Source organism: Gracilinanus agilis, chromosome 5, assembly GCF_016433145.1.
Source record: "Gracilinanus agilis isolate LMUSP501 chromosome 5, AgileGrace, whole genome shotgun sequence".
Taxonomy (NCBI): Eukaryota; Metazoa; Chordata; class Mammalia; order Didelphimorphia; family Didelphidae; genus Gracilinanus; species Gracilinanus agilis.
In genome coordinates this window covers 64,065,387-64,089,118 of record NC_058134.1, presented here as the reverse complement: position 1 = coordinate 64,089,118, position 23,732 = coordinate 64,065,387, and the positions used below count along the sequence as shown (strand labels likewise).

The 23,732-nt window shown below is 40.3% G+C and overlaps 1 protein-coding gene across 2 annotated transcripts; it reads right to left on the bottom strand.

Annotated features, from left to right (window-relative positions):
- Nucleotides 1–616: 616 nt before the first annotated feature.
- On the bottom strand, nucleotides 617–22,021 carry MSRB2 (methionine sulfoxide reductase B2). 2 transcript variants are annotated; one of them, XM_044677921.1, is made up of 4 exons: nucleotides 21,736–22,021; nucleotides 16,701–16,795; nucleotides 12,286–12,362; nucleotides 617–972 (listed from the first exon to the last, which is right to left on the bottom strand). In XM_044677921.1, exons 1-4 carry the CDS (start codon nucleotides 21,824–21,826, stop codon nucleotides 891–893), a joined length of 345 nt encoding a protein of 114 aa, XP_044533856.1. In that variant the 5' UTR covers nucleotides 21,827–22,021; the 3' UTR covers nucleotides 617–890. The 2 variants fall into 2 exon arrangements, with proteins under 2 accessions (XP_044533856.1, XP_044533855.1); XM_044677920.1 differs by having other exon boundaries at nucleotides 21,706–21,889.
- Between the last annotated feature and the right edge of the window lie 1,711 nt (nucleotides 22,022–23,732).

Below are 23,732 nucleotides of genomic sequence, written 5' to 3'. Positions count from 1 at the left end.
TAATTGACACTATCTTTGCTACTGCCAAGTCTAATGAAAGTGGCACCAAGGGATTTTGAATGAATAAAAGGATGTTCAGGAAATCCAGTTTGTGGACTTTAAGAGTGAGTTATATTTTCTATAACAGAATCATAATGAGTTGTTAATGGTGAACACAAACACAGCTGGACAAATATATATGTATACAATTTTTTTTCAAGCCCAGAGAAGGTGGAATTTGATGGGGGCTAGGCAGGATATAGCGGCAGCATTGTGCAGTCTGTAGGTCATTCATTGATCCATCTCACTTCTCTGAAGGCAGCCACAAAACTACTAGGTAGAAAAGGAGCTGTCACAGTGATCCTCTTTATGAATAGTGCTAGCATTTATATAGGGCTTTTAGGTTTGCAAAATGCTTTATGTCTGTTATCTCATTTGGTCCAAAAAGCCATCCCTGGACACCATTCCTTTACATATGTAGAATGAAGCTTCTTGAGGGCAGTGATTACCTGACTTTTTCCATGTATAGCCTTAGTGCTTAATACAGTGCCTGGCACACAGCAAGGACTTAATACATGCCTTTTCATTTATTCACTATTAAGAAAACGTGTAATAATAGCTAACACTTAGATAGCCCTTTAAAGTTCACAAAATACACAAAAATAGGTCATTTAATTTCACACCAATTGTTAAAGTAGGCAGTACAGGCATTATCACTCCCATCCTACAGAGGAAGAAGCTGACTGAAGCTCAGGAAAGTTGAGAGATTTATTTGCCCCTCATCACACTGCCGGTGTCAGGTTTAGATTCAAACCTGCTCCTCTCCTGACTCCAAACACAGCAGCAATTCCCCTACGCCATGCTTTGTCTCTTCAGATTTTGAGTTGATCATTTTGAGCTTGGTTTAAATGTCAGTGCCACGCTGTTGATGCAGAATCTCTGTCCAGTTGGTTCAGGCCCATCTGGAAATACATGGCCCAAGTGAGCTTCACACTGCCAAGAAAAATCTCATCATTAGTAATGGGAAATGTGCTCTAACGTTTACATTCGGATAAAAACATGTCAATTTTTTTAAAATTAACCCCCCCCCAACAACCTTACCTTCTGTTTTAGCAACAACTCTAAGCAGGGCAAAGTTTAGGGAGCTGGGCTTAAGTGACTTGCCCAGAGTCAAAGAGCTAGGAAGTGTCCATGGTGTAAGAGGGAAATAGGTGTGAAGCATTTTGGAAAAGTTCTTCATAAGAGTGCCAGATTTATGGGGGCAGCTGGGTAGCTCAGTGGATTGAGAGCCAGGCCTAGAGACAGGAGGTCCTGGGTTTAAATCTGGCCTCAGACACTTCCCAGCTGTGTGACCCTGGGCAAGTCACTTGACCCTCATTGCCTACCCTTACTGCTCTTCTGCCTTGGAGCCAATACACAGTATTGATTCTAAGATGGAAGGTAAGGGTTAAAAAAAAAAGAGTGCCAGATTTGAACCCAGCTTTTCCCAACTCCAAATCAGAAGCTCGATCCACTGAGCCACAGAACTGCCCCGCATCAGTGGTTTCTAAGCAAACGTTTACTGATTTCTTTTGTTGTTATATCACCTTTGTTTCCAAATATATTTGCCCCCACAGTAGTGTGCTTGGTAAATGCTTAGCAAGGAGGCTCTGTGAACACTAAAACCCTTCTGGTCTGCATCACGAACAATTTCTCCATCACTTCTTTAAGTCTAGATACTCAACAAAACAATAAATCAAGCCCCGATTTGTAGCATTTGCTGATTTCTAAGGGGTAAGTGCTCTTCCTGAAAATGTGACAGTCAGCTCTTTGTAGGAATTATTTCTCCTAGCAAGTGAGTCATCCCTTGGAACAAAGATGGAAAAAAGAGGAAAAAAGCAGTTCAACAATAGTGACTGACACACCAACTCTGTCTGACAGTCTTGGCAATATTCCACACACGTGGCCCTCTGGCTCTGCAATGAGGGGAGGGAACGGCATTATTGCAAATATTTTTTGTGGTAAAGATTGCTCATTATAATTGCTATAAATATTTGTGCATTTTTGTCATAGAAAAATGTTTGGCTTTTGAAGAATGGTGGGAAAATTAACTTATAAGATAGAGAGTTCGAAGGGACCTTATAGAGTATCTGGTACCACCCCAGTATTTTATTTTTTTATTTTTATTTATTTTATAAACCTTCCATCTTAGAATCAATAATGTGTATTGGTTCTAAGGCAGAAGAGTGGTAAGGGCTAGGCAATGGGGGTTAAGTGACTTGCCCAGGGTCACACAGCTAGGAAGTGTATGAGGCCAGATTTGAACCCAGGACCTCCCATTTCTAGGCTTGGCTCTCAATCCACTGAGTCACCCAGCTGTCCCCCACCCCCAGTATTTTAGTTTTTAGTAAATCTTAGCAAAGTGTCTGGATGAGGTAACACCGTTACCATCATCGTCACCGTCACCACCATCCTCAGTAAATAAAATGAAGCTCACAGACATGAAGTGAATTCCCTAAAGCAGGATGGATTTAGAGCAGTGTTTCCCAAACTTTTTTGGCCTACCGCCCCCTTTCCAGAAAAAATATTACTTAGCCCCCTGGAAATTATTTTTAATAGCAATTAATAGGAAAGATAAATGCACCTGTGGTCATCACTGCCCCGCTGGATTGCTGCAGCACCCACCAGGGGGCAGCGGCGCCCACTTTGGGAATCACTGATTTAGAGGAACACAGTGATGACTTGGCACATACATAGGTCCTTTTAACTCCAAGTCTAGCTCTCTCTTCAATGCAACTTGGTACCTAAAGTGCTCCTAAAGAGTAAACATCGTCCCTCCAGGCTTTCCCTTTGGGAAGCTCCTTTCCATCAGTGCAGACTGAAACGGAAGCCTTGAAAAATGCAGGAAGGTTCAGGGTCACACACCTAGCGAGGTAAGAGTTGAATCTTGTTCTTATTCTAAGCTCAGCCCTCCAGCCACCATGCTAAATACTACAATCTCCCAATTCCCAGAACCCCCTCCAAAAAAGTTTCAAATGGCAGCTCTGCGCCTTAAAAAAGGTTCAACAACCGGCCACAGCACAGGAACCTATTCACACAGAATGGCTCAGGAGAGAGAGAGAGATCGGTACATGTGTAGTCATAGCAACTGAATTTAAATCTTGGCTCTGCCTGCCGGTCGGCGGTCACCTGTGTGACTTCTTTTGGTCTCACGCCAGGTAGCATTCACTATGGGCCAGGCACTGGAGGTATGGCGCTAACTGCCTCAGCCTCCCTTTCTGTCCAAGATGGGATTTGAACCAGATGACCTAAATGACACTGTGAGCTCCTGAGAGCAGGAGTTGTCTTCTGCCCATCTTTGTAGCACGGTACCTGGCTGGCACATAGAAGGTACTTAAAGTTCACTAACTGAGCCCTATCTCTAATGTCTCTCCAGCTGTGACCCCCTGAGTTCTTCAGTATATATTATATAAATAGCATATTATTTATATATTTATTCATAACATACATATATAAATATATAAATTATTCATAACATATAAATAAATAAATATATAAATATATATATTTAACCCTACCGTCTATCTTAGTATGAATTTTAACACAGAAGAGTAGCAAGGGCGAGGCAATCTGGGTTAAGGGACTCACCCAGGTTCACATAGAACTAGGAAGTGTCTTAAATCCAGATTTGAATCCAGGTCCTCCCAACTCTTGGCTTGACATTCTATCCACCATCCCACCTAGTTACCCTCAATATATTATTTTAAATTGGACCGTACTCCTTTTCTCAGTTCAATTACTTTTAATATTTTCTTTTTGGACTTTCAAGGTGCCTAACGACATGACATCCTTCAAGGTGGCAATGGACATGGCCAGTGGCCAGTGGCCAGGGATGGCAAGTCAAGCTCGTAAGCAGGAAGATCTAGGTTCTGATTTCTTTTCTGNTTCTTTCCTTCCTTCCTTCCTTCCTTCCTTCCTTCCTTCCTTCCTTCCTTCCTTTCCTTTCTTTCCTCCCTACTTCCTTCCCTCTTCCCTTCCCTTCGTCTTTATGCCTACTAATTATTAAAACAAGAACTATTATTATTCATCCAATCCTTTCTGGTCTTTAAAAAAAGGCTCAGGAGGTATCCTTTTTATCATGCTCTTTCCCAGATATTCTATATTGGCTCATGTTTGTTGATATTTACTAAGAAAATCTGTCTTATTAAACTATGGTTTCATAAATGATAAATCATACTCATCATTAAGGCTTGAGAACTAGAGAGAAACAGTTGCAAATAATTCTTAATTTCAAGACAACAATAAAAAGCCAAATTTTCTAAAGTTAACAGTTTTATGGGAATAAGTCCTTTGTAGACATAATTAACAGAATCTGGATATATGCCCTAATGGGATAGGCCTGACTGGAACAAACATAAATAACAGGATTTAGGAGGCTTTAAAAGTTAAGACTATTTAGAAAGGTCAGTACCTACATTTAAGAGATTGGAAAACTTTAACACAAAGTAAGAGGTAAGAGTATCCTGGACCTACCCTGATTTATTCCTAATTTATTTATTTTAAATTTCAAATCCTGGCAACTCCCTACTCCCCCAAATCGATACAGAGTGACACCTTGTGGTAAATGGTAAAACTCACATCTCAGAAAAACTTTCAGTAATATGGAATTCACAACAGGGTTTAAAGCAATACTTGATTTAACTTGCCTATCCCACATATCAGACCAGGATGATGTGAAACCAAAGAGATGGAACACTTTCCAGGCACATCTATTTTAAGGAGACCTTTTTTTAAAATTGTGAAATACATTTAATGACCCCAAGATAATTCAAGGAGAGTTTCTACATAACATTTACTGAAGGCAAAACAGATTTTCATATGTGCACCTAGAAAGGTTGCTTATGGAACGGGAAAGCCGTTACACAACTCTATGAAGCAAGACTCTAGAGCCTCCTTGGCCGCTCATTACTGTCCCCTAAGCTTACACATAAATTAAGAATTCCCAGACATGAAGTTGGGCGAATGGGAGCTGCCAAAGAAGGCACTCAATGTTCAAGCTAATAATTGCAGTCTTACAAATGAGTCTGGAATGTCAAGCACTTCTTGTTCAGGATGGGATCAGGAAAAGAGGGCAGGGTGATTAGTTCTTACTATTAGGGTTAGATAGACAGTTCATTTATTTAAAGCCTGTTGTCATGGTTCAGGCCAATTTTTATGTTGATCATGGGCAAGTGGGACATCTTGAGTTGAATTCTAGCCCAGCCTGGAAATTTGCCTACAGAGTGGACGGAGAGAGAAACATAGACAAAAGATATCAAGGCTGAGACTGTGTCAGGCTGCTTCTTAAATCTAAGCAAACTTTGAATTGCATCTCTTCCTCTTTTCCTTGAACAAAAAGGGGGGGGCCACTTTTTCACTTGCCTTTTTAATGTGTGTATCTCTGCAGTCAACTTTCTTACAGGTTTAGTTTAATGGAAATTTGGTGAACGCATTTTTCTCCATCTTCTTTTGATTGGAAGCCATTTGCTTAGAGGTGTGTGTGTGTGTGTGTGTGTGTGTGTGTGTGTGTGTGTGTGTGTGTGACAGAGAGNGTGTGTGTGTGTGTGTGTGTGTGTGTGTGTGTGTGTGTGTGTGTGTGTGTGTGTGTGACAGAGAGAGAGAGAGAGAGAGAGAGAGAGTATGTGTGTGTGTGTGCGTTTTACTTCTTTATTGAGAAATACTTTTCCTAGACTTTGCAAATTAGATACTTTAAAGAAAGCCAATTTCCAATAACACCAAAACTACACACTCAAAAAAATTTTTGTCAAACAAGCTCCTATTTAGCAAAAGGGAAAAACTTTAAATTTAAATAAAAATAGAAATTATACATTAACAAAAAGTCTGTGGAATTAATTTCGACTACTGAAAATTTGGATTTTCAACAATTGATCTTTCAAATTGCTTTTTTCCACCCCAAGAGGAAAAAATACAAGCTAGCATCCGATTCTTTCATCTAAGTTGTTCAATCTATGATATAGTGAAGAAAGTCTCCATATATATTGAGCTAATTTCTATGAAAGGGCTATTTGGCTTTGGAGTATCTAATTGTCTTGGTCTACATATGCCCACCTTCAACCATGCCTACCTTCTTAAGTGTAACTTAAAGGACCTTAAGTCACTCAAGCCTGGGTTGCTGCTTTTATACCCACATTCTTAACTGCCCTAACTACCCCTCTCTCTTGGCGTTCTGTGGGGTAGTTCACCCCACTTAAGATCCTTTAAGTTACAGAAGTAGTTCTCTTCTTCTTCTTTTCTTTTTTTAAACTCTTAGCTTCCATCTTAAAATGAATGAATGTATTGCTTCCAAGGCAGAAAAGTGGTAAGGTCTAGGCAATGAGGACCAAGTGACTTGCCCAAGTCACACAACTAGGAAATGTCTGAATCCAGATTTGAACCCAGGACCTCCAATCCTGACTTTTATCCATAGCTTCCTTCCTAACAGTATAAGCTTAGTTGATGAGTGATAGCGGAGTACAAGTCTTGAACTGTCACACTCAGGACATCCCTCTCATCTCCCCTATTAAGTTAGAATGCTTGGCTTGAATAAGAGTGAACAAATGCTCTTCTAACAACTTTCTATTTCTATGGAGAAGCAGTGACTAACATGGAAGCTTCAACTTACTGAGCTGTTAGAGGGAGACAACAACAATAATAGCTAACATTTATATGGCACTTATATACAACTCTGGGAGGTAGGAACTTTTACTATCCCCATGTTACAGACAAGAAATAGAGTCAAAAAGAGGTTTAAGTGGCTTGCCTAGAGTCACATAGCTGGTAAGTGTTTTGAGGCTAATTTGAACTCAGGTCTTCCTAAACTCCAGGTCCAGTGCTCTAATCACTGAGACACTTGGCTGCCACTAAATGGAAAGGATTCTGGATCTGGAGTCAAAATACTTGGCTTTGAGACTTGGCTTTTCCACTTAACAACCTGAGTAATCTTAACTTCTTTGGGTCTCAGTTTTCTCATTTATTAAATGAGGTGGTTGAACTAGATGTTCTCTCAGGTCCCTCCCAGTTCTAAATCTCAAATCTTGTAGTAGTGTCTGATTATGGAAAGTAAATCAAAGGATTATGAGAACATACAAAGGAGAAAGGATATAAATGTTCCAGAGCTTAACGGAGCCATGATTTAGTTTGTGTTGATACTCTCTTTACAAATGCAGATTGCAATTCCTCTATGACTCAGATGATTTTTATGAATTGATATATATCAATGAATATATATGTATATCTATTATATATTTGTCATTCTTTAGTCAGCCTTGCAAAGATCATCTCCAAATTTAGCTAGACTACTCCTTAAGTAACAATCAAAACATTGTAGGATAACATTTAGAGCTGAAAAGGGCTTTGAGGCCATTATGTTCAATCCTTTCATCTTAAAAGATGAAGAAACCACAGCATGTAGAGGCTAAGGGACTAGTACAGAATCACATAGGTAGTAAATGGCTGAGGCAGGATTTGAATCTGGCTCTTCCTGCTTTATCTACCTCAGTCTTTCATTGGGCTTAGAGTTCTTCCAGCTTGGCAGAGCCTTTATTCAGTTGTCATTCTGTTAAGCATTCAGAGTCATACCTCTATACTGCAATGATGTAACTGGACCTTTTCCTTATGAGGTTTTCCAAAGGGGCATCTACACTGTTCCCAGTGACTTTCTTATGTTTAACTACAGCTTCATGAAAATGAGGCATTATTTTCATCTCTCATAATAAACCAGTTCAGCTAAGTCCCCAGACTACAATATGTCCAGCTCTTATGTCGGAACAAAATAATGAAGAAAAGAAACAGTTGCATAAGACATGGCGAGTATCACTTTTAAGAGAGACTTAAGTCCTCACTGTGAATCTCCTCTTCCTCCTTTTCTGTCAGGAAGATCCATGCACCTAGAGTCTTCCTTTCTGGAGGGTGGGATGTAATCCCCCAAAGCATCTCTAGGGAAGAGAGGCCCCTCAAATCCCACTATCTCTTGACAGAATTTTCTGTGAAGTCTCTGGTGTATTTCACCTTGGAAGTCTTGTCAGCTTTCCACTTTCTATCTGGAGAATTTGACATATCTTCTTCCCCCTAGCATTATTCTTTCCCAGTTTCCCTGATGTCTTTCAAAATGAGAGACCTGTAAGGCTCTTCTTCTGCCCAAGTTGGAAACCATATATTTCTGGATACCTCTTCATTCTTCATATTATTTGAAGGATTTTCTGTGCAGTTCTAACCAAAGGAATTTTAACTGACAAATGAAGATCGAATAGGTAGTCATTTAATTCTTCCTTTTCCCTCTGTGGCAGAACCTTTTTGAAGTTCATCTATAAATGCTATCTCCTTATTCTCTTAATAGCCTAGGAAGCAAGTGAAGATTTACTTAACTAGTTTGTTTTTTCTTGCCTATGTGGTCATTTATATCAAATGCCTTGCTAATCTTTGGGTTCTTCAGAAGAATAAACTTAATTTTTTTCCCTTTTTGCTGATATTTCATGCTTTTGTATTTATGGTTAAGAACAACTTTGAAGGATATGTTATTCTAGGGTAAAAACTGATTTCCTTTGCTTTTTAAAATATTGCATTTTAATGTTTTTCTTTTCTATCTTGCGTAGAAGGAATAATAGCCTTCAGTGATTCTGACTTTTCTCTAGGTATATGAAAGGATACTCCTTGACTGTTTACAAGATTTTTTATTTGTTTGTTTAATATTAGATTAATGAAGCTTGACAATGATGGTTCTGAGTTTTCTTTCTCTTGATCTAAGGAGAGTCTGTATTATGTGTGTGTATGTATGTATGTATATGTCTATATATTTTGCCCTATGTTTCTAACACATCTGGAATACTTTCTTGAATAATTTGCTGGGTTTGAATCTGGCCTTGGACACTTCCTAGCTGTGTGACCCTGGGAAAGTCAAAACCCTCATTGCCTACCCTTCCAGCTCTTCTGACTTAGAACCAATATACAACATTGATTCAAAGACAGAAGGTATGGATCACACACACACACACACACACACACACACACACACACACACACATATACATAGTTGGACATATTGTAGTCTGAGGACTTACCTGAACTGAATGATGTACAATGTTCTTCTAGTTCTGCTCTCTTTACTTTGTATCAGTTCATGTAACTCCTAGGTTTTTTTCAAAATCATCCAGCTTATCATTTCTTATAGCAAAATAATAATATTCTATTATAATCATATACCAAGGCTTGCTTAACCATTCTTCAGTTGATGGACAACCCCTCAATTTCTAATTCTTTGCTGCCACAAAAATAGGCGCAATATATATTTTTTGTACAAATATGTCCTTTCCCCTCTTTTGGGGGGAATCTCTTTGGAATATAGAGCTAGTGGCACTATTATTGGGTCAAAGGACATACACTGTTTAAGAGCCCTTTGAGAATAGTTCCAAATTATTCTCCAAAATGAATATCAGATCGCGACTTCATCAACAGTGAATTAGGAAACATAGATAGTTCTTAAACTTTAAGAATCATAAATTTAAAGCTGTTAAAGAGCTTTAATATAATCTAAATCTTTCATTTCACAGATGAGGAAATAGGTTCAAAGAATGACTTGCCTATGGACACACTGTTATACTTGCAGAACTGAGACCCAAATCTAGGTCCTCTGACTCTGAATTCAGCAATCATACCTTTATATAGAATCCCTCCACAATCTGATTGGAGTTGAATTAAACAACAAGAGGGAATAACTTGAGAACAATTAAGTGCTGAGTTTCTGGAGTTCAGGAACAGAGTAACCTAAAGTTGCAGGAATGTGGTTGGACTTGAGCTGGGGTTTAAAAAATGAGTATGATTTAGATGAGTGGAAGAAAGGAGAGGGGATTTGGAGAGGAAAGAGGGGAACAATGTGGCCAAGTATCCAAAGACAGTGAGTGAAAATGGAATGGGCAGGTTGGGTACAAGGGATAGTGAGTAGCCCTACTTGTTTGGAGGGAATGGTCTGAGTAGGAGTAACAAACAAAAAATAGGTTCTCTACTTTACAGATAAAGGAAATGAGGCATCCAGAAAAAAAAATAGGCACACAAACAAAGCCAGCCAAGGCAAATAAATTTAGAAAACTATAGAGACTTTGAACTTCCACAATTTACCATAAAATAGAGAGGAAAGGTAGTTTTCTGCCAATAAAAACATATACTTTTACAAATTTTCCCCTTATTACTCCTCTTTGCCCCCTCGATGTGCTGTGCTGCCAACCTTAACTACACTTAGTTCTAGCTCTGCCCACAGAGTTAAACTGATAACCCATTCAAGGAAAGAGTCCTTAACTTACTTTTCTTTTTCATGCCCATGGAAGTTGTTAAAACAAATAAAATAAAATAAAATCATCTCATTAACACACAGTAGCAAGTCAAGCCTTTTAAAAATCTGTTGACCGTATTCTTTATTTTCCTTCCTCTCTCATAAGTAGGCTCCTGCTATAATGCAACACCTGGGAATATGCACATCTCATTGGCATTTTTTTAATCTAGGCCTGTTCTGGTGCTCAGGACACGTTTCTTCTTCTTTATGAGACCTTAGGTCTCTGGGATAACCAATGTCAATGGCACTGTGGAAATGTGACTTGCAAATTGTGTAAAAATTAACCTATTTAGCCTCAATTACCTCACATCATTTTAGGGCTGACTGCCATCTCAGATCATTTCTCACAAGTCACTGATGGGGTAAATGAATCCAGGCAGGGGCCTGCCCATCAATGAGAATGAAGAAAAAATCAATCCTAATCTCCATTCATCCTTTGATGGCAGGGGTCTGGCCTTCCCCAAGTCCTAATGCAGCCCACATTAGCTGCAGTGCTGGAAAACCCAATCTGTTCAAGGCCAAGGGGACATAATGAAGTACTGTCTAATGGAAGATTCACAGAGCTGGCTTGATTTATATTTTATTCTAAACCAATTTAGAGGAGATGCACAAGAAAGGAAAACATCTTTGAAGTTCTAAAAAACAGGACTTCAAAGATGTTTTCCTTTCTTGTTCATCTAATCTACTTTTTTTTAGGCTGTTTCCTGCATGTCTAAACAAAAAGCCTTTGTTGTGAGAGTTCAGATCCTGATTCACTTAAAAGAGGCTTTGAAATCAAGGGACAATTTAATTTACTTTTAACTCTATAGAAAAGGGCATGGTATTCACCACTGTCAAGTACTTTGGGGAAGTCTATTCTCATGAAATACTACATTTCTTAAATTAAGTTATAAACCCATTTTCTCCAATAGGGCTACAGTTTTCATCTCATGATAATGGAGCATTATGGGTTTCTCCCCCCAATACTTTTTTCCCTTTAAAAAAATTCTCCTGGCTTTGTCTTCAGGTGTCCAATAATACTTCTCACTTGTACTTTATAATTATTGGGCACATGGAAAGGAAAACACAAAGCTAGATTAAAAATAATCAGACCTCCACATTTTATAATACTATATTGTAAAAGTAAGAGCTTTTACCTTCAGCAAGTGTTCTTAACTTTTTTTTCACATGTCATGGACCCCTTTGGCATTCTAGAGAAGTGTATAGACTCCTCAGAATAATGTTTTTTAAATAATTGAAGGACTACTACTGTGCCATAAGAAATGAGAGCAGATTAATTTTTAAGAAATATGGAAAGACATGAAATCGTGAAAAGCAAAATGAGTAGAATCAACAGAAGATCATATACAGCTACAGAAATAATGTTTGAAGAATATTAAAATTTGAACAATAACTTGTGAATGTCCCTTTCTAGAGAAAGAACTGATAAACAGAAACAGGAAAGACATACAAAAATGTGTGTATATATATGTATATATATATATGTACATATATATGTGAATATATGAACTGATGTCTTTTCTAGTGCAGGGATGGGAGGGAAGGAAGGAGATACCAGGGAATTTTGATGTAACTAACAACAAATAAAATTTAAAAAAATAAATAATTGAAGGATATCCTAAATTTCAGTTAGAGGTTAGTAGGAAAAAAAGATGCCATTTTCCTCCCCATCCAAGTCCATGCCATGGACTGCTTCTCCCTGCCTTCTGGCCCCAGCCCTCCCCCTACCTCCTGAGTGTTCATGGGTACCAGGTTATGGATCTCTGTTTTGGACAGAACTTCTGCTCAAATTCCCTCTATTATTTGCAGCAACTCTCAAATTTGGGTAATAAAAAAAAAAAAAAAAGACTTCAAGTGTTTGGACATTGACTTTAGGTAGCATTGACTTCAGGTCTACCGACCACGGATTTGGAGCATTCAGAACTCTCCAGGTATGGAGAGATCTCTTCTCCTTTCTCCCCTCTTACCTGAACAATGGGCTGTCACAGCACACACAGTGATACATTCCCGGCTCTGTGTTATTCAAAAGGACTCCACTGAAGGGCTGCAAAATAAAGATAGGTGGTTGCTTTCTAGGCTCCACAGCAGGAACAAATCCTGCAGTACCATATTTAAAAAGGCAAGAGACAAGTCTTAAAATTAAGGCCACAACTCAGAAAAAGGCCTCTAGGAATCCCTGGGCCCACCTGACAGGCAACCCAAATAACTCAGGCGAGAAAATGTGGCATCGTTCTCTCTCTAGAAGAAGCCTGCAGGCTTATTTACAGCTTAGTCTTTATTGTGCCAAATATTCAAATTATGGCATTAATAATGCTTTGTATTTCTATAACACCTTTCATCCAAGAACTTCAAAGTGTTTTAAAAAGCAGGAGACTAAAGTCTCATCCTCTGTGACTCTATAAGGTTTCAGTCTCCATTCCAAAGGTGCTAATTCAATAGGAATCTGCTCTCCTGGCCAAAGCACTTTGAAATCCCCAATTAAAGTGGGAATATAAATATATAAAAGCATAGTTCAGCAAAGAAGTGGGGGGGAGTGTTCTGTCTTTAATATGCTCCGTGTGGCATTTAAGATACTGCATACTTAAAACATGACCATTCTGGACATGTCCCCCAATACCCTGGGAATTTTGTATCCCCCTGCCCGGCTCCTAAGAGATGTTTAATAAGATTTGTTGACTGACTTGGTAGCTGCATTAACTAAGTCAAACGTGGGGCTTCAGAGCTTCTCATGTGTTTCTGAGTCAGAAAACTCAGAGGTCAAACATCTAGACTCCCTATGGTAGTTTTGCCACTGTATTTTGTAGTGTTCTGCATAAAGGACAATTTCAAATTAACCTAGTGAGCAGACCATCTGGGCACATTTGGACTTTTTCCCTCTGCAAACCCTAAAATTAGCTGTAGAAATCAGAGCTGGTTCTTCTGCCAAGAGGATCTGGCACCTTGCTTTATGGGCAGGCCCACCATGAACTTCCATCAGGAGTACTGATTGGCATCTGTAATGAAGGGAAGTCTCTTACATTTGTGGCACTCACAACTGGGCCCATGAAATTCAGCAAAAGGGCATTTTATTTGCATTTTAAAAAAAAATATCTAATCTGCATCCTCCAGCAATTAATGGGAGGCCGACTACATCATTCTGATCTGCCCATTCAAATACTCATTCTTCAGGGCATAACAAAATCGGCAATTCTTAATTTTCTCTGATTCACAGTCATCTCTCTCTATGCTGATGTCCTGTACCAGGTAAACCCTACCTACCCTATAACATTGTAAACTGTAATCTTGTCTCTTAATCATACACAATCTCATACTGTCATTTAAGGTTCTGATCTCAAATTGAGTGTAAGCTCCTTAAAAGTGAGAAGTGACTGGCTAGTACTTCTTTGGTTGTTATGAAGATTAGATGGAGAGAATGTCCCTAAAACATTTTCTATAAATCTTCAAGTACTATCGAAAGGTTAGCTATGATTATAATTATTATTCCACGATGTACTGAAAGCACTTTGTAAGTCACCAACTGCTAGATAAGCTGCTCAGATTGTAAGCTTTCTGGTTATTTATTTAATAAAGTTTATCAAGGGCTTACAAGTTGGACACACATTTTTTTACATATCGAATATGGAAAAGGATCTATTCCAAATGGATTTGCAACATAAGTTCAGATTACAGAATGTGCTCATTTTGTAAAATAGCCAAACATACAGGCTGTGTTATCTATGCCATCTGCCTGAGAAACCCATAAATTTATTCTACTAAACATCTGGCAGCTCTTCTCCATTATTTATGCACATTATTTGGCAAATGGGCACAGGAGGGGCAGCACCTCTTGGGCCACCGTGTGCTCTGCTTTTAGCCCAGTCCTCACAACCATTATCCTGGGAAACAATTCCTGTGGAAAAGGGGCTAGCCAATCCCACCAACTGCAACCAATTGTGTGCCACATACAGGGCAAGCAAGCCAGCCTGTCTAAAATAGCAAGAAACTCTGCAAGAGAGAGACAGGAGGCAGCATGTGCCAGGCAAATCAAACCACCCACCACCACCACCACGACTGACTGCTGTCTCCCCTTGGACTCCTGATGGAAACAGTCCAGGACTCTGAGCCCAAAAGCCTTGGGGATATCTGTGCTTCCAGCCCAGTGCCTTCAGCCTCGTGGGAAGTCAACCCCTGTGGAGACATAGCCTGGCAACTACTTCTGCGGGGGGCTACAGTCACAGCTAATGATGACCCAGAAAAGAAAGTTCTTGCCACCAAAGTCCTTTGCACTGTCAAATGGTTCAGCATTAGAAAGTGATATGATTTATCGATGGAGACGACAATAAAGAAGATACATCACCATCTGCTTTCCTTCTGCACCATAAGGATCATGGGACCTTTCCATCTGATTTGCAGCTGAAACCTTCCATATGCTTTTGTCTTCCTCCATTATTGTGTGAGATCCTTGAGAGCAGAATTGCCTTATTTTCCTACTAGTATCCCAAGTGTTTTGCTCATAGTAAAGGCTTAGTAGATATTTTATTCATCCAATCACCCATTTGTTCTGTATCTGAGATTTGGGACTGACTTAATAAACTCTGGAAGCCCTCAACAGAATGCAGAGGACAGTTATAATTTTTGACTCCTGCATGAGGAGGCACTGTCTAAACCTTTGGCAGTAATGGGCAAGCTATGGAGGTTTTATTAACTACCCGCCTGACTTTTCATAGAATTTTCTCTTGAAATACCATTCGTCTCCCCATAACATTCAAAAGAACATCTTGGATAAATCTGGCCAGAGGACACCACTTCAACAATAAAGTGGGTGAGAATGATGCTAAAAAAATCATTTCATTTAACTCTCCCAGTAACCTGTTAACTAAGATAATATCACATTTTATTGATGAAGAAACAAGAGTTGGATTAAGATTCTTGGCCCAGGTCCCATTATTTAAAAGGACCAGTCAGGCCTAGAACTCAATTCAGAAGGCATTTAGTCCATACCTACTATGTTTAGGGCCTATGCCAGGCACATACTTAGAACCTATGTCTACTGGAAGCCGGATGATACAGGAGGTAGAGCACAGGCAGGACTTAGAGACAGGAGGACCTAAGATCAAATTCTGCTGCAGATACTCACTAGCAGTGTGATCTTGAATAAGTCACTAAACCTCATGTAGCCTCCATTTCTTTATCTGTAGAATGGGGAGAATAATAGCACTTATCTCACAGGGCTATTGTGAGAATCAAATGAGATAACGTACATAAAGTGCTTTTGCAAACTCTAAAGTGCTAGATATTATTTCTTTTAGCCCTGCTTTCAAGTCCAGGGCTCTTTCACTGTAAAACACAGCATTCCTATGTAGACAATCATATGAATTTGCATGGACAAATACAAGTAAAATGATAAACAGGTTGGAGCTTTTCTATAACTCCAGGGGAAACTTCTTTATAATGTAGTCCTTTCAGAAGTCCAGTACCTAAGTCTAATTAGGCAGCCTCTATCCCCAAGAGTCCCACGAGGAAAATATTTACATTGTTTTGGCTATATTAGAGGGGCAGAAGAATAACTGACATTTATATGCCACTTTAAGGTTTATAATGCACTTACTATAGGTATTCTGATCCCTATTTTACAGATGTGGAAACGGAAACAGAGGAAAGATGACTTGTATGTGAACCCAGGTCTAAAAAGCGGCTGAACCAGGATTCAGATGGAAGTCTTGAACCCCATCCATCATACCACTCTCCCTGCCCCCTCCAAAAAGCAGCAGAATTAACCTGGATGAAATGATGTTGTCAATAAGAATACAGATAAAATCCAGAGTGATAAGAAGGAATAATCTCTTAGGAGACAATTGATTGCTTTGATTGGAGGATAGCTTTATCAGACAAGGATTTCTCTTATTCTCTCTGATGTTCTCTTAGGTCTGATGAGGTGTAACCTGACACAAGAAGAGTCAGTGTCAGTGTCACATACTCCAGACTGGGTCTGAGATCAAAAGTCTCTGGTTTGGAGCCCACTTCTTCTCTTTATTTATTTGTGTGGTCACAGGCAAGCCTAGGTCTGTTTCCTCATTTGTAAACTGAGAAGGTTGAACCAGATTCTCTCAAAGGTGCTGTCCTGATAAAAATTTCATGGCACAGTGAAAACAGAATGGGATTTGGGTCAGAGGATCTGGATGTGAATCCTGGAATTGGGACTTTGACCTTGTTTCCCCATTTGTCAAATGAGGGGATTGAACTTGATTTCTAACGTATGTTTCAACTCTTAGCCTATGGCCTTTCATCTATTCCTTCCTTTCCCTCCCTTCTGGGCCTCTCACCCTATTTCCCCCCTACCCCCAGCCCTACCCCTCACTCTGCTCCTGCTCTTCCCCACCCCAAGTCATATGGATTAGTTTACCGGTTCTGTTCCTTTTTCTCTAGTGACATAGTACTGCTCTGGAGTCAATTTCTTTTTCCAGTCAGTGGCTGGCTCATCATGCTTGTTGAGAAGCCCTATATTTTTTAAAAAGAATATTTTAAAAGGCATGATTCATTAAAATTTTTCCTTTTCCCCCATTGGTCTTATATAGCATACTATTTATCATCTAGAGGAAAAGCAAAAAGATATTCAATTCCTTTCCTCCCAGACTCTCACCCTCCACAATGACTAGGGATCCTGTGTACAAAATGATTTGAGAAGGCCATTGGTTTAATAAGAAATTTAATAACAAGCAGAAGACCAGTTGTCTATCCCTGCTAGAGGCAGCTGGGGGTGGTGGGGGTGGATGAATTGTGGAGAGAATCACTGCTGCAGTTATATACTAAAAACAGCTGAATAAATTCTGACTGAACACCTAAGGGTAGCACTTGACCCCTTCTGTTCTCTTATTGGTTCTAAAGAAATATTTCCCATCACCGGTATAGCTAGGAGCTATGACAAGGGATTCTATACAAAGATAACTCAAAGTTGCTATATATCCCCATCTCCCTTCCAAAATTAACCATGGCTTCATTTCCTGAGGGAAGACTAAGGGCAACTGGGAAGGTGTCATCAGAAGGGAGAGGTATCAAGCTAGCAATATATAGGGAGGGGGATGGAGAGAGAGGGACATGAGAGGAGAGGGAGAAGGGAGAAAAGTGAAAATGGGGCTATGGATGGGGAGAGGAAGAGAGAGACAGAGAGAGAGTGACAGAGAGACAGAGAGAGAGACAGAGACAGACAGAGAGAGAGACACACACACACACACACAGAGACAGAGAGACAGACAGAGAGACAGAGACAGAGGCAGAGAGACAAAAAGAATAATAAAGACAGAAAGACAGAGACAGAAAGAGAGAGAGAGAGAGAGACAGAGAGAGAGAGACAGAGAGAGAGAGACAGAGAGAGACAGAGAGAGAGAGAGACAGAGAGAGAGAGAGACAGAGAGAGAGAGACAGAGACAGAGATGAAGGCATAAATTTCTGGAGGAGATGGAAGAAATGCTGTCCTTGGCAAGGAGAAAGTCTACTTTTTTTTCTCAGAGCCTAGATCAAAGGAGGAGAAAATGAGGGCTGACCTTGAGAAAATGTGAAGTGCAGCCTTGGGAAGAAGAAGGAGGTTGAGGTTCAATTGTCAATTTCATATCCCAAATCTCCCATAGAAGACTCATTTCTATTGTACAGCTATTGTTTGCAAGTGAAATCTACTCTCTGTCCATCTACGTGTTGGACCATTGGTCATCAGGGTAGGTAGTATAGGCAAGTAGGTAGCAAAGTTAATAAATCCAGTCAGCTCTCAATTATTAATATGTGTACTATGTCGTAGCAATTTGGGGGGGCCTCCATAATAGCTTCCTCCTGGTGCCATATATTTGGGGCACTCTGCTCTGATCTTTCTATCAACTGATACTGACTCAGAACCATAGATCTAGAGGTGGAAATAATAATACACCATCCTTGGTATCCATCTACCTTTTCTCCAAAGATGAAAATTGCCTGGGTTGGGAGGGCCACTGAATGGTTAAGTGACTTGCTCAGGGTCATATGTAAGGCAGAATTTGAACCCTTCTCCCTGAGAATGTTTCTCAACCAAAGTACAACAATTTGGAGGGCAAGTTTGCTAACACATATGTATTCTCAAGTCAAATACACTTCTTAATTTTGGATGATCTATGGTTCTACGTCGAATATGTTCTCTTTCATTTATCCAGATGGTAATTAAGTGCCAGGGGTATCTTACTCAAAGTAAAGCTAGGTCCAGCTAAGTTGGTCCAATGATTGAAAATGGAACTCTATTTTTCTGTGATGTTGCGGAGGGCCCTATTTAAGGGAACCTTCAGATGGAATTTCCTAAAAAGCTTTTTATAGTACAAAATACTGCCTGATAGTGTATGTGTAATAGACCTGTCTCTGACACTAAGTCACTTGTCTTTTTAAGAATCTTAGTAATAGGTGTAGCCAGGTAGCACAGTGGATAGAGCCACTCTGAATTGAGTTCTAGGCCTGGAGTCAAGAGGACCTGGGTTCAAATCTGACCTCAGAAACTTTCCAACTATGTGACCCTGGGAAAGTCACTTAACTTCTATTGCCTAGCCCTTGCTGCTCTTCTGCTTTAGAATTGATACTAAGAAGGTAGAGTTTAAAAAAAAAAGATGGGGAGGGACTCTAAGAGACAGAGCAGGTACTAAGTATAAAGCAGACTAATAGTAATATATTGATACAGGACAATTCTGAGAGATTAATAAGCAAGAATGCTGTCCACAGCTAAAGAAAGAACTGCTGAAGTAGAAAGGCAGAAGAAAACATATGGATTATCACTTGTTTATTAGGGTATATGATTTGGGGTTTTGGTGTTAAAATATTACTCCATTACAAAAATAAATAATATGGAACTAGGTTTTGAACAATGATATATGTAAAACCTAGTGGAATTGCTTATCAACTCTGGGAGTGGGGAGGGAAGAGAGGGAGGAAGACAACATGAATCATGTAACTATGGAAAAAAATTTAAATATTAAAAAATAAATATAAAGCAGTTGTTAAATTGCATTGGTCCATCTCTGTACCAACAAAATCACAAGTCTAGTTTTTTAAAAAGATCCTCCACTACATAAATGGGAGAGTATGGATATTGATCTCCCAACTCCTCAGGTTTGCAGTAATGGGACTGGCACATTTTTGAATGTTGGAGCTGATTGAATAGTTGAAAGCACCACTGCTCATTCACATTTACAAGGTAGCTCAAAATTCAACAAAATCTTCCTTCTTTTGACCACTTATGAGCTTCCTAAGACCTCAAAGTATTTATGAACAGCTTCACAAATGAAAGGTTATTAAACAGGATATGAGAACACAATCACAACCCTTGAACTGTTAAAGAAAAATTAAAAAATAAAACCATCAACAATCAACTTGACTTTTTCTTATCAAATCGTTATTTAATATGCTAAAATTAGCCCAAATCACTAATGATTCTTAAGAGCTAGAAGGGATCTCACAAGGGTCATCTAGTCCAATACCCTCCTTGAAGCATAAATCTCATCTGCAGAATCCCATTATCTCTATGCAGACTTCTAGTTCTAGGTGGCCAGTCTTAGTTTCTCTCTGGTCCTCCAACTCCACAGAGCAAACTGTCTATTTTACATTTTGACCTGAATGTTCCCTTGGCACTTCAAACACATGTTCAAAGCAGAATTCATTATGTTTTCCAGAAAACCCACCCCTTTTCTGTACTTCTCTGTCATTACTAAGGCCACCACCATTCTTCCTCATAATAACCAACAATCAAAACCTTGATGTCATTATCGACTGTTCACTCTCATCCCATATGATGAGTTGGTTGCCAAATTTTATTTTTTTTCTCACTCCAAGACATTTCTTGAACTCACATGGCCACCACCCTAGTCCAAGCTGTCACCATTTCTTGCCTGGACTGTTGCAGTGGCCTCCTTTTTGGCATTCTGGTCTCCATGATCCTCCATGTTTGGTATTCTGGTCTCCAATCCATGTCCCTAAAGAACTGGTTTGACCATATCATCCTGATTTTGCAATAAATTCCAGGAGTTCTCCATTACCTCTAGTGCCAAATGTAAGCTTTTCTATCTCACATTTAAAGCTCTTCACAATCTGATCCCTTCCCACACTTTCAGGTTTTACATATTCCTCTCCCAACACTATGGTCCAGTTCTGCACACATGAAGCTCCGCCTTCTTTGCTCTGGCTGTCTTCCAGGCCTAAAATGCACTAAACTCATCACCTCAGGCTTTTGAGATTCCTAATTTCCTTCTAGATCAAGCTGGGATGCCATTTTGTAATCCCCACGAAGCCTGTCCTGAAATGCCCCTATAAGCATTTTGTATATATTGATATCTATTGATATAGAAATAGAGATACTTATACCTTGTTTCCCCATCCCTATGTAACTTCCTCGAGGGCAAAGGTTGTGCCATTTTTGTCTCGGAATCCCCAGATAGAAAGTTCCGGTAGTTAATAAGTGTTTATTGACTACCTGCTTGAAAAATGAACAGCCAATTATCCTTTTGAGAGTGATGCTCTGATATTTATTCCAGATCAGTCTTTGGTGGAACAGAGTAGTCAGATGAACAAATATGTTGTGTCTATCAGTCAATAAACATTTATTAAGCCCCTACTATGTGCCAGGCAAAAGACGGTCCATGAACAAAGGGCTTACAATCTAACCCCGGAGGGAACGTGCAAACAACCATATGGACACAAAATACATACAGGATGAGTTGGAGATAATCCCGGAAGGAAGGCATTGATTTTAAGGTGGACCACGGAAGGATTATTGCAGAAAGGGGGACTTTAGGTGAGACCGAATTCAAGTTGTTCGTAGTATGTGAAATGCTTGGTCGTAGTCCTAATGGGAACCAACTGTAGGGTGGAGGCTATGATCTAGTTAGGAAGATAAATTATAAACCTGTGAAAAGTTAAAGGATCACAGCCTGAAGCAAAGGCAGAAAGATAGGAAGCAAGGTCACAGGGGCAGACAGAGGGGCTTCGCTCTGAACCCCGAGAGAGAAACAAGGGGAAAAGAGGGTTCGATTTTGCAGTTTTGTCAGAAAAAGAGCAGTGCTTAAACTACGATGAGCTGCAACTAGGACACCCAGGCAAAGAGAAAAGCAAAACTGAAACCTGGGGAGAAAGGGTAAGGACAGCGGGGGGCGGGGACAGCTGGAGGAGGGGACAGCTGAGGACATGACAGTTGGAGGAGGAAACAGTCAGGGGAGGGGACGACTGGAGAGGGACGGTAGTGGAGGGATAGTTGGGGACAAATGGGGAGGGGTCGTGGGCTGGATGGAGGTGGAGGCCCCAGGGCGGTGCGGGGAGTGGAGGGTTTAGGGGGTCAACTTTGCTGCTCTCCTGACTGCCTGGGATCCCCCGGGGGCGCGGGCCTGCGATAGCCAGGGCCCGCCCTGTCCTACCTACGTCCGGGTGGCTGGCTCTCCCCTCACCGAAGCAGACACAGGGGCCTCTGTGCAGGGCCCTAGAGGGCAGCTCTCTCCAGCCTAGCCGGGAAAATCCTCGGAGGAGAAGCCGAGCCATATTCCCCGGCCGAGGCGCATCGGCCTACGGAACTCTTCCCCAGATCCGCCCCTTTCGGCGCAGGGCGGAGACTGGTGCGTGCTCCAGCCACTAGGCGGAGGGTCGTGGGGTGCCCAGGTTGGTGCGGCTCGGGCTTGGCACCGCTCTGCCTCCAGCCGCCAAGTTCGAAGGAAAAAAAGTCGGCCGTATTGTCAGTGGTCAGCCTGCGCCAGCCTCTCAGGCCTGCAAGCGCCGCTGACCTCAATTTTGGGCTCCCTTTCTAGGCTAGGGGGATAAATGGTTTCGATTTAGAGGGGGTGGGGGCGGGGTGCAGTGGCAGTAGAATGAGCGCCGCTTTCAATTCCCTGTCCGAGCCAGGGCTTTATATACTGTGCCACTCTACCAGACACAAGACCACGCTTGGAAAAGAGACTTTTTTGGCTGGTTACTTTTGACTCAAATTTTCATAACGTCTGCAGACCGAAGCACCTAACTGCCTCCCCCACCCCCCGCTTAAAGATTTCAATTAATTGTTTTTTTAAAAAATAAATTCAACAGTCTTTTACTAAGCATCACTGATGTGTGCAAAGCACTGCGTTAGGCACCAGGGATACAAAGGCAGAAGTGCAAATTCTGGGCCCCTTTTCAAAGAACTGGAGGATACAAACGTGAGAAAATAAAAGATTTAAAGGACACTGACAGCCTGTCTTTCCAGCTTTCTCTATTATTTTCCTTAACATAGTCCAGTCAAACCTACCATCTTGCTTACCTTCACACGTGGTCCTGATGCTTTTTGCATTGACAACCCCCACTTCTGTGAAGTGGACGCCAAAGAATCCCTACTTTCCTTCAAAATTAAGTTCAAATGCTACCTTTTCCATGAAGCCCTTACTAATCTCTCCGGCTGCAAATGCCTTGGCTTTATTTTTCTGATTTACAAGCATTTCTTTTTTTCTTCTCACCTCCCTCTCCTCCTAGAAAAAAACAAACATACCAAAATAAAACCCTTGTAACAAGTATACATAGTAAAGCAAAATAAATTTCCATATTGGCCATGACCAAAAAGATGTCTTTTTCTTCATCATGGTCCATATTTTCTCTTTAAGGAGGAAAAATCACTGGTTTCCAGGAATCACAGTGGGTCATTGCATCTTTAGGGTATCCTTAGCTTATGATTTGTCACATGAGTTTGTAAGATAGAATGCCAGTTACATAATTTGCAATTCTCTAATTTTTAAGGCTTTGGAGTATTTTTTCCTATGGTTGTTGATGGTTTCTGTTTCTTATTCTTTGCCAATTTTTCAACTGAGGGAACTTCTCCTCCAAACTGCCTTGTATTTATTTCATATGAATTTGAATTCAAGACCTCAGGGATTTCCCTCTCATGTGGGGCCTCAAGTATGAATCTCAGATTCTGTGTGGGTACTCTAGGAGTTCACATCCATGTAAAATGTTAGTTTAGGAGCCACCACTGATGTGTTTATTTCTAGGCATTCTAGTGATATAATTCAAAGCAAAGGCATTTAATGAAATCTCTAGGTAACAAGGCATGAAATAGAACATTTCCCCATAAACCTTGACAACACCTTTCTACAAATATATACACTATCATGGGGAAGAGTGAGCATGCATAGGGATCATGGATGAAGGACCCATGTTGGAAGGATACATATTGTATTGCAACTCTATATGGGTATACAATTTCCTTATATACTACAGGACTACCAGATTCTATTGAGATCCCTATACTGCTCTCACTGAGCTGTGTGTTTCCATTGGATTGATCTCCTGATGATTGCTATAACCTCTACTGACCTATGGCCAGCTGGTTCTGTGTGTTTAGACAAGAATTCTTTCTCTCTCTCTCTCTCTCTCTCTCTCTCTCTCTCTCTCTCTCTCTCTCTCTCTCTCTTTCTCTCTCTCTTTC

What these genes read in the sequence shown, in the direction of transcription:
- MSRB2 (XM_044677920.1), bottom strand. Translation starts at nt 21,826, where the DNA reads ATGGCTCGGCTTCTCCTCCGAGGATTTTCCCGGCTAGGCTGGAGAGAG. An exon ending in AGCCAGCCACCCGGACGTAG is followed by an intron (nt 16,796 to 21,705) that starts GTAGGACAGGGC and finishes TAAAAAATATAG; the next exon opens with GGCTTCTCAACAAGCATGAT. An exon ending in GAGAAAAAGGAACAGAACCG is followed by an intron (nt 12,363 to 16,700) that starts GTAAACTAATCC and finishes TTTATTTTGCAG; the next exon opens with CCCTTCAGTGGAGTCCTTTT.